Source organism: Phalaenopsis equestris, unplaced genomic scaffold (assembly GCF_001263595.1).
Source record: "Phalaenopsis equestris unplaced genomic scaffold, ASM126359v1 Scaffold000782, whole genome shotgun sequence".
NCBI classification, from domain to species: domain Eukaryota; kingdom Viridiplantae; phylum Streptophyta; class Magnoliopsida; order Asparagales; family Orchidaceae; genus Phalaenopsis; species Phalaenopsis equestris.
Genome location: NW_018165222.1, coordinates 314,425 through 325,657, shown reverse-complemented (window position 1 = coordinate 325,657; position 11,233 = coordinate 314,425). Strand labels below are relative to the sequence as shown.

Below are 11,233 nucleotides of genomic sequence, written 5' to 3'. Positions count from 1 at the left end.
ATATATGTATGTATGTATGTATGTATTTATGTATGCATATATATATATATATATATATATATATGCATATGTATGAAAACTTATATCGACATAGAGTAAAGTTCATCAAGTAGAGGAGAGCTAATGCAAGACAAGCTATATGTCATCTCACAAAAACGACTTCAAAGCCCCATAATAAAGATGATTAGTTATACCCAATTTTTATTTTATTATATTTTTCAAGAAAAAGAGGAGCAACAAATAATTGGTATGGACGAATTTTTTTTAATGTTAAATCCCCATTTATGAAAACATAACAATCAACTCAAAATGAGTATTCCTAATAGTAATCAAACATTTTAATGAATACTTCATTTTTGGTTTATCTCATTTAATTTTTAAAATAAAATTTAATGAAAGAACCTTATAATATGGTCCTTGGATGAATTTTCAAGGAAAATTTTGTGTATTTCTTTATATATTTTCATATTTTTATATACATGTCATCTATTATTTATGAGATCATTGCTTTAATCAAAAACAAAATTGATCTCTTATAAAAGCAATGTGGGCATGAAAGTGGCATTGCTAACTTTTTTAATTCTACGTGAATTCATCGCGTTTAAGATTAGCAAGTTCTAACATACTTCTCTCCAAACTTATTCACTATATTCTCACTGGTGTTGATAGCTTTTGATTAATACAAATCAATTAAAATCAAGATTTTCAAATCTTAACATATCTCCTTCTTTCTCTATAGTAGTTCCTGTATATTCCACAACAGTACTAAAGCCTTGAATTGCTTTAACCCTTAAAGGAAATGACCTATACCACTTACACAAAATCCTAAATCCTATCATACAAACTATTGTGACTGATACATATAAAAATACATAACTTGAAGTACTCATATTCAATAGATCTAAAATAACCTTAATTAGTTAGTAGCATTCTTAACCTCTAATTTGGATTTCCACCTAGTTTCCATCGAAAAATAAAACCTAGTCATCAACTGTAATAAAGTTCCAGGTAAAAATATGTAAGAAAGTCAAAACAAGCAAATATTTTCCCATTGCCTTCCTCAAACTTTAACCCTTCCACTACCTATCAGACAAGCTTAATAACCTATTAAATATCACATATCATCTGGAGTCAAAGAAACATAGATCCAAAATCCTGTACCCTGTTCTAAAATAAAGACTAGCTCAATACCAAGGATAAACTACTATCACTACAAGGAGAAACCCTAACTTAGAACCAATATACAATGGTTTCCTCACTATAACACTTTTGTTTCACAAAAAGGAAAACATCTTCTTCATCAATAAGAGATCTTCAAAATTAAGGGTAGTATTTGTTTTTCCTTTGTTATTAAACTCATTTTATTTAGTTAGTGCTAAATAAAACTAGGATATACATAATTATAAGATTATTGGTTAGTTGTTCAGGCAGTGAATACCATAAAAGTCATGTCAATCCTTTCTTAAAAGTTAGTTCACCCCATTGATAAATGTTTCATGAAATATAAAATATGATCCATAAAACGTTGAAGCTTGAAGTTATTCTTTCTTAATATACTCACATCACCCAATTTCTAAATGAATATTTAATGCATTATAAAAATGTGATCCATGAATATATTTTATCTATATATATCTATAATATATAAATATATATATATATATATATCATGAGAGCATGTAACATAAAAGGCCAATTAAGATTGACAAAATAACTCATTTGTGAAAGATATAGGTTAAATTATTGTTATTATCAATAACTTTAGTAGTTGTAGATATTATGGCATTGAATGCACCTTGCGCCATAGATGCATGACAACATATGTAGACTCAGAGTAAAGTTCATCAAGTAGAGGAGGGCTAATGCAAGATAAGCTATATGGAATCTCACAAAATGAATTTCAAAGCCCCATAATCATGATGATTAATTATACTTGATTTTTATTTTATTCTAGCTTTTCAAGAAAAATGGGAGCAACATATAATTGGTATGAAGGAATTTTTTTGGAAATACATCAATCAGCTCAAAATGAGTATTCCTAAAAGCAATCAAAACATTTTAATGATTATTTCATTTTTGGTTTATCATATTTAATTTTCAAAATAAAAGTCAATGAAAGGACCTCGGACTATGATCCATGGATGAATTTTCATGTAAAATATTTATTGTATTTCTTTATATACTTTCATCTTTTTATATATCATATCATGTATCATATATGAGCTCATTACTTTAATAAAAAAATATGGATCTCTAATAAAAATAATGTGAAATTGGCATTGTCTCCTTTTTTATTTATATGTGAATTCATATTGGTTAAGATTTGAAAGCTCTACATACTTCTCTCTAAACTTGTTCTCCTATATTCTTACCATTTCCAAAAACATAAAAACATTTTAACCCCAAGTACCAAGTTATATCACATTCACAAAACCCGAACTATTATCAACCTACTATGATCAATAAGCATACAAGTAAATAACTTCCTACTCACATATCCAATTGACCCAAAAGAACCACCATTTTATATCTAATATAAAAACCTATAATTTGGAGTTATATACCCTTTACCATCAAATAAAATCAAGCCATCTACTAAATGAACTTTTAATCAGCAATATATGAGAAAATTCTAAATTAGTCAAAACTTTTTCCTCAACTTTCCTCCAGCTTTAGCACTTCAGCTACCACTCCAACAGCACTAGAACCCTATTAAACACCTCCATCACTTTTACCTAAATAATTTATTGCATCTTCTCTAATCCCTCTCATGTCTCACCACTCAACCTCATCTAAAGCCCATCCTCTCAACAACCATCAAAGAAACTCAATCCCAACCATGGAGGTCCACCAGATAGCAAGTGCAAGTCTACCCTAGATCATTTCTCAATTCATCAATTAGAGCGTAGCGGCTAGGAATTAAGGATAATGAAAAATTCACGTGCAATTCAAATTCATGATAATAGAGTTTTCTTGCATCATTTGGCATCAGAGTAAGATAATCATAATTCCTTCGACTAAGTAATGAACCTTTTTTTGTTCTGCTCCAGCATCCCTCGAGATTTAGGACATGCTAGTCATTAAATATTTTCCTTTAATCCATTATTTATAAGTTTTTTAAGCTCTTTCTACAAACAAAAATGATGTTAGGTTGTATAGAAGCTAATGACGATAAAATGAAAACTTGAGCCTAAACCTTCCTCTTCTCTATTTATCATGTACTTATCCTACTCCATCTACGCCTTCTCCCTTCCCTCTCCTATTCCCCTTCTTATTTCTTCTCTTTACTCTTCTCTTCCCAACTAAAAGCCTATTCCTTCCATCTTATCACCCTTCCCTCATGCCTACCACCTCAATAACACCCAAGTAAGTTCTCAAGCCCAATTATGGAGGTGCAAAACAATTTAAGAGCAAGCTCATCGTTACAAGCTTCCTTCCTTGCCATTTATCATCCAACTATTGAAGACAAATGGAAATGTTTTAGAACATCGGATATTGCTTTGCTTCAATTCAACTCCAAATCCACGGAGAATGTTTGCATTATCCATTTACATAGAATATTCGTTAAATTATAATTTAGCATGCAATGTTTCCAAAGTACAAAAAACTCTTTATCCTGTAATGAAAGCTAGAGACAACAAGTAGAATATTAACAAATAAGCCCTTCTAACTAATAAAATTGGTAGCAAGCCATGATATATAAAACGATTTTATGGCCTCACTAGGAGCCAACATTAGTTTGTAAACATGTGCATAAAGATGTAAAATAAAATGTACTGAAGTTAATAAATCTAAACAAAACATTGTTAAAAATAAAGTTCCTACTTCGCAAAACTCATACTAGTTATAGGGACTACAACCCAATTTACACAATAATGATGAATATATTTTTATTCCAACTAAAAGAAACAATCATGAAAAAACCAAACTACTGCATCCAGTTCGATTAGTTTCACTGGTATATTAGTAATTTTTATAATATTAAAATAGATGCTTAGGTTTTTTTACTGTAAACTAGATTGAACTGAACTATTTCCCTACTAGTCTTTGTTTATTGAAAATTGGATAAAAAAGAAGCATCTAGAATGTGACCATCTACACGATTTTTTGGCAATTTTTTGGTTAAGAACAAATAGTATTATATTTGATGAGCACGATTAATCCATCTAGTACCAAACAAATCAAAACCTGAGTAGTCATGCATGTTCTAATTTAGTATTTTATTTAAATTGCATCTTCATCTAAGCCTAGAAAACAGAAATGTCAAAATCTAAACCAATATACATTACCATGCTTCTACATGAAGTTTAATGAAGTTATAAAAATTTATAGCACAAACAAACTAGTTTTTCATCACATGCTTGTAATGCAAAAGAGTAATAGATGAATAAAGAAAGCTAGCTAGCACTCACAATCTTCAAGTGACTTAAACCATCAAAATCTGGTGCATTTTTACCAAATATTTGCATAACCTCTTCTCGTGCTTTTTCCTGCCAACTTGGATAAATACTCAACAAAACTATTGTCCAATTAAGCAAAACACTTGTTGTCTCTTGCCCTGCAAAATAAAAGAGCTTACATTCTTTAATTATATCTTCAGTTGTCATTCCACCACTTCCAAATTTTCCATGCTCTTCAAATTGTTTCAAATTAGACTCAATCATTAGGCCTAACAAGTCGGTGCTATTTTTCTCTCCATATTTGATAGCCTTCTCTCTTTTTTCAATCATACTTTTGAGAAGGGATCGAACCTCTTTATCAAGTTGATTTCTCCGTCTATTCATTTGGGTAGGAAAAAACCTGCAATATGATAATAAATTATATCTATGTTTAAGCTCCATAGCATATTCATAATGGTCAATACATTATGTTTACTAATTCAAAAAAAAATAATGAGAAAAATTTTGAGCATGCTTTAATGGTTTACAATGAATTTCTATTACATGCATGACATAAAGTTGGACTTCAAGTATTAAAAATTATTCAATAATACTAAATGCAGAAGGAAGTGTAGTAATTTTTTTACTTCAGAATAAAATAAAGTTATAAAGAAGATTGGAAATTCACTCACACAAACTACGAGGACTTAGCCAAAATAAGAAGAATTGGTGACTCTTTTTAGATAAAACACAGCAACAAATAAATGAATAAATACTATCCTAGATCCAATTATGTGTGTTTATATTGTTTAATTCGGCATTTAAACTGGATGAGGAAGTGCAATTAATGTTTGGAGTCAAGTTACTAGCCATTTGAAACACTCAAACTATTCTTTGGAACCTCTCTCTCCTTTCAACTAATAACCATGCCATCACAAAACTAATTTTGGTATACATGGTCAAAACTTGATTCAATGCCTCAAGACCAATCTTCTTCTCCTTTAGCTTATTTAAGTGCCTGTGGAAAACTTCTCCATGCTTAGATACACCATCAACAACTGACCTTTCCAATCTCTGTGTCAGTCATATGCATCAACAACCTCTTTATAATTCTCATTCAATTCTTGGGAGTCATTCTCACTTGCTCATTAAGTTCCTTAATCTTATTTGTTATCTACTCTACTTTAACACCACTTTTTATATGTCATGATGTTGGTACATAATCTATGGTGCCACAGATTTCTTCCATTGATAATTCTAAAAGAAATTTAAGATAGGCGAAATGATGGGCATTGAAGTGAAAGGTTGATGTGAGTAGTTTTATTTGATGTATGAGATATAGGAGGAACTAGTAGAATCATTAATCGGTTTCAAGAATTTAAAACGGTCAAAATCCCAAGGATGACTAAAACCTAAAAAGGGGTAGTGAGATTGGGCTTATTTTCTTGCACTAATTTTGTGTGCAGCATAAAAGAGAGTTATGGAGAAAGATAGAATGATAAAAATATTCAATTGGTAGTTTAAAATGTTAGAATAATGATGTCAAAGTTGTTAGGAAGAGCGCGGTGGAGATGTTCTGGATCATGAAATTGAAAATGGCAAATTGGCTGGATTGAAAAAAATTTTAGGAATTGGCTTAATTTGGAAAGAGCAAGCCAACAAGAAGCCCTAGAACACTTTAGCGGAATTTTGGATAGATAAGGAGTAAAAAATCTAATAAAAAAAAAAGAAATAATAAGAATGCAAACCACATCATCAAAAAGTTAGTGCAGGTCACCAACCTAGGGATCAAAGAGTTATCACCATGCAAAACCAAAAGAAGAAGAAAGAAAGCACTTCACAAAACATGATTTATATTTCATAATATGATGCCTCAAGTCAAAATTTCATAGCCATATATAAGATTTTGCAAGACATAGACCTTAAGGAGAATCAAAAGGCATAGAAATACAAAGGTCACATAGAAACATGAAAAGAAACATACATATAAGTTAATGGCCAGCCAAATAAAACTGAGAAATAGGCAATATAAAGCAATATTCTCTCCATCTTTTATCTCCTAACATTAAAGGCCAAAATTAAGAGTCCTCATAGAGTAGCTATACTTCAAGTAAACTCTAAATCTTCAAGGAGAAGATATTTATATGGTTGCCACCTAAATGGCCACACAAGACTTCCTCTAAATGACTCAAATATGCTCTAATTGTGGCTGATTCATTCAAGAATGCATGACTAGCTTAATTTTTTTTTCTTGAAAGCTGGTAAAATATGAATACAACCATTCACTTTTTTCTCACATTTAGATCATTAACACAACTACATCATTGAATTTCATACTTTTTTTATGTTTGATTCTATAACCATATTTTCCATCTACAATTTATTAAAAATTATAATTTCATGATGTTTACACTTCATCCAATAGAACTTGCACATCTCTTCATGATCGTTAATATATTTTGCGATACACCTCTACAACTCTACTTTTTAAAACAATGGCAATCAAAAAATATGACAAAAGGTTATCCCAATTTTATTCTAAGAAATCAAAATTAATTGAAATAAAAATGTGTTATAAAAAGTATAACCGATATCTAAAAACCTTTACTAGGTGTGAATACAAAAAACCACAAAATAATACAAAAAAGATCAAGCAACACAATAGAATACCAAGATTTATGTGGTAGGCTTAAGCAAACCTATGTGTGCAATCACGAATGGCTTCAACTAGTTGAAAGTCAAGTATATGGTACAAAAAATTTGTTTGCAATATTAACTCTTCCGTCAACTTTTTTCTTTCATTCTAACAATGGCAAAAGGTTTATAATATATATATATATACATAACTAATATTATATGTAATATTATAAATATATTAACCTTACCTTTCCTCTCTATGAAGCCTTCAATAACATTTTGTAGAGAACTGCATCTTTTCTCCCAACTACTTTGTAAGCTGGATGTCTACATATACACATTAAGGCACCCAAAACCCTCCATTGCTGCGAAAACCACCGAACATCAAAACTGCTCCTAGCCTCTTCAATAATTACTCTTACTATCAACATTAATAGAAATAAGAGGTCTCATGGAAACTTAGATGTTCTCAGAACAATTGTTGTTGGCCTCAATAGAAAGAAAGTGTCCAACAAAACAGAGAACTAGGACTACAGGAGGTTCCTACCACTTCAGCAAATTGATTATGAGATGCCCCGAGATGCCGCCAAAGACGGACAAACAATATTTAAAAGTTATCAAATTATTTTAATGAACTGAGAGCATGGAGTTAGCTATTTTGATGAAGCATGGATCCTTTGCAATAAGATGCAAAGGTATTTATGGATTTAGTAGGCGGTTTGTTCGCTAAATAATAAAGGATTAATAGATAAAGCACATTATTTGCCAAGAAAAATTTGAATTAAGTCTTCTAGAATCAAGATCCGACTTGAGTAAACTAGTTATAAACTGTTTTCAAACATAAATCTAAAGGAGAAACTGACCTTGACCTCCACAAACCAAGAAAAAGTTACTGAATATTGCAACTTAAAATTTTCCACATAGATATCTCCAGAAATTTGCAATAGATAATTAAAATCAAGCAGCAACATATCAAAATAAGGTGTCCCGAAAAAATCTTCAGCTGCTTAAGCTTGTAGTTTTATAAAAGAAACAATAAAATGAATCGTAAAAACATATAATAGAATAAAAACAATAAAATAAACCATAACTACTAATACAATAGCAAACCCAACTGGTGCTACCTGAAACCTGGGATATATACAGTTTGAGAAGCCTGAATAAGAAGTTCTGCTTGCTCTGTCTGGATTTGAAAAATTCGCCTTCCTTCTTCAAAGCTACTACCAAACGCTGTCCTTGAGATGACATCGCCAGTTAAATTTTGAAATTCAGGCCAGACATCCAGTTCACATGTTTCACTGGAGTCTACCAATTTCTCCCATCGTCCAATTAATTCGCTACAGCAATTGGAGAATGCTGGCTGCATATGCTGGAAACCACAAAATTTTATTTAATGGATAAAAATTGATGAAAAGGATACACCAAGTGGGAGCAGTAGGTGTCAATGGCTCATAGAATAAAATTATTGAAACAACGGAAACCTACCTTCAACTTCTCTACATGGAATGCAGGATTAATAATACTCCTGTGTTTGGCCCATTTTTCGCCATCATAATTTGCAATTCCAGTTGCCAACACCTTCCACAAGGGGTTAAACTTTGGTTTCAAAAAGAGGCCAGATTTGGTAGTTAGAATTTCACGCACCAATTTAGAATCCATGATGATTATTCTTGGCACAGGACCAGCCCACGTAATGCAAAATTTACCTAATTTGCATATCAATATGATATTCAGTTCTTAGTTCAAAGAGAGTATCTTTTCAAAGAGCTTAACTTCAACAGTTTGTCTAGAAAAACTATCAGCCAGCATTGAGAGTTAGAATCAAATCTAACAGAGTCGAGTTTTGACACTTGAAACATGAAAACCTTCTGCGCTGCTTGAAAGCCAATTCACGCAAACACAAACACAACGAAAGTGCAATATCACGAGATACAATAACATTCCCTGCACAACGAACTTTTGTTCAATTCAATATCATTATAATATACTTAACCAAAATTCTATCCTTCATTACAGAAGTGGTTATATCATCTCTCACCGCAAATCATTTACCAGTGACTTCATTGCTTTGCTCAAGCTCAATTCAATTACTTTACAAATATGTTCTTTCTCTGTTTGTATCATGAAAAGTTTAAATGAAGTAAAAGAATAATGTGTTTCTAAACCATATATCAAAGAAAAGAAGCACCATCACACAATAAAAATGTAATCGTTTGATGAACAGAAAGAGCGGGATAGGTATCTAATATCTACGCAATTAATTACCAAATTGATTGATGGCTCGGTGAAGAAAGGGAGAGACTCGGGGTATGATGCAGTGAGAAAGGGGGAGGGGTTTAGCGCGCACGAGGCGTGCGTTCTCCTTGAGGTCGCCTGAAGGAAAACGGTAGCGAGTTCCGACGAGACCCTGAGCCCGGAGGGCGCACTCAAGCCGGCGTGGGCGCCACCAAAGACTTATGGATAACCACAGAGCCCACAGCACTAAACCTGCCGCCCCCGCCGCCATCGCCATCGCAACAGCTGACCACGGCGCTTTCTCCATCGTGAAGACGCTAAACGTATCACTCGTCACCTCTGATTTCCGCCTCTTCCCAGTCAGCGCCTCCTTTCTTCCAATCCGTGATTCCACAAAGAGTAAGCAGCTTATTTATTGCAAACGGAAAAAACCAGAGCTTGGCAAGCACTTGGGTGGTGCTGCGCGCCTCAATTGTCTTCATTCTAAAATTATTTTTTATTTCTGGTAGCACAAGCTGTATTTTTTTTATAAAATTTGGTTGCATGTGGTGGCTCCCAAAAAGCTACAGTACTTATCTTGAAGAAGCAGCTAGAGCTTTTCCCAAACAGAAGCTCGTTACAACCGAAAATATTTGTACACAAGACGTAGGCAGCGTTGAGTACGTCAGGGGTTGTTCAAGGGGTACAGAGGGCTATATCCGGGTTATAACTATGTAACCCCCGTGTAACTCTCTTGTAACCTCCGTATAACTTATTTGTACTCATGAAATTAAAGAAGTGTGGAACTCATTTGTAGGTTACAAGTAGTTTACAAAGAGGTTAAAGGGGGGTTACAGCGGGGTATAACTATCTTGAAGAAGCAGCTAGAGCTTTTCCCAAACAGACCATCGGTGGAACGGAAAATATTTGTACACAAGAATGTCAGGGGTTGTTAAGGGGTACAGAGGGCTATATCCGGGTTATAACTATGTAACCCCCGTGTAACTCTCTTGTAACCTCCGTATAACTTATTTGTACTCATGAAATTAAAGAAGTGTGGAACTCATTTGTAGGTTACAAGTAGTTTACAAAGAGGTTAAAGGGGGGTTACAGCGGGGTATAACTTCGATATAACCCCCCTGTACCCCCTGAATAACCCCTGAACGTACGCAGTACTGCGTACGTCTTATGTACGCAAATATTTTCTCGGTAGAACACGAAGAAAAATGAAGTTTAAAATTTTTATGAAAGATTAGAGGATCCGCATGCATTTCATGTAATTCTATATTTGTATCCATACCTAAGTTTTAATATTTATTTATATGATATTTTCTCAAATATTAAGTGAGATCATATGCATGAAAAAGTGTGTTCGCTCTAAAAAAATTTGTGATATTTTTATGTGATGTTAAAAATATAAAATGTTAAATAATTTAATATGAAAATTCAGATGTTAGATGTGTACAAACAAAAGTTGTGTGTAATGCAAGTTCAAAAATTAGAAAAGAGTACAAACAAAAGTTGTGTGTAATGCAAGTTCAAAAATTAGAAAAGAAAATTTTGATTCTTTAATGAGTGAATAATAATAAAAATTTTTTATCTAAAAAAAGTTCTTAAAGTGCGAAAACTATTTTTATTTTAACGAAATGATCTAACTTATTTTCAATTTTAAAATGATAATAATATGTTCAATTAATTATGATATTATATATGATGATGTTAACTAATTGCAATATATGACTAGTCCTAAACTAATATGTTCTACATACTCATGAAATCAGTGATATCCAAATGAGATGTCCAAATCCAATAATGTCTCCACATTTCACAAATAAAATTTTAATATATATATATATAATATTAATATTAACTCTCTCTTTTTTAAAAAAAATTAAATCAACAAACAAAAATTAAATTTTGGAAAAACATATTTTGAAAATGAAACACGATAAAAATAACAAGAAAAGAAAATAAATATGTTGAGTTGATTTAATTATTTTTAA

General features: G+C 32.0%; 1 protein-coding gene across 1 annotated transcript in view; it reads right to left on the bottom strand.

The window, feature by feature from the left end:
* LOC110031176 (cytochrome P450 72A15-like) overlaps positions 1-9,709 on the bottom strand; it is a 17,340-nt gene extending 7,631 nt beyond the window's left edge. Inside the window, exons 1-4 of the mRNA XM_020734254.1 lie at positions 9,282-9,709; positions 8,502-8,722; positions 8,141-8,385; positions 4,413-4,800 (exon numbers count right to left, since the gene is read on the bottom strand). Coding sequence (XP_020589913.1) covers positions 4,413-4,800; positions 8,141-8,385; positions 8,502-8,722; positions 9,282-9,558 — 1,131 coding nt within the window. The 5' untranslated portion in view covers positions 9,559-9,709. The remainder of the gene's footprint in view (positions 1-4,412; positions 4,801-8,140; positions 8,386-8,501; positions 8,723-9,281) is intronic.
* Between the last annotated feature and the right edge of the window lie 1,524 nt (positions 9,710-11,233).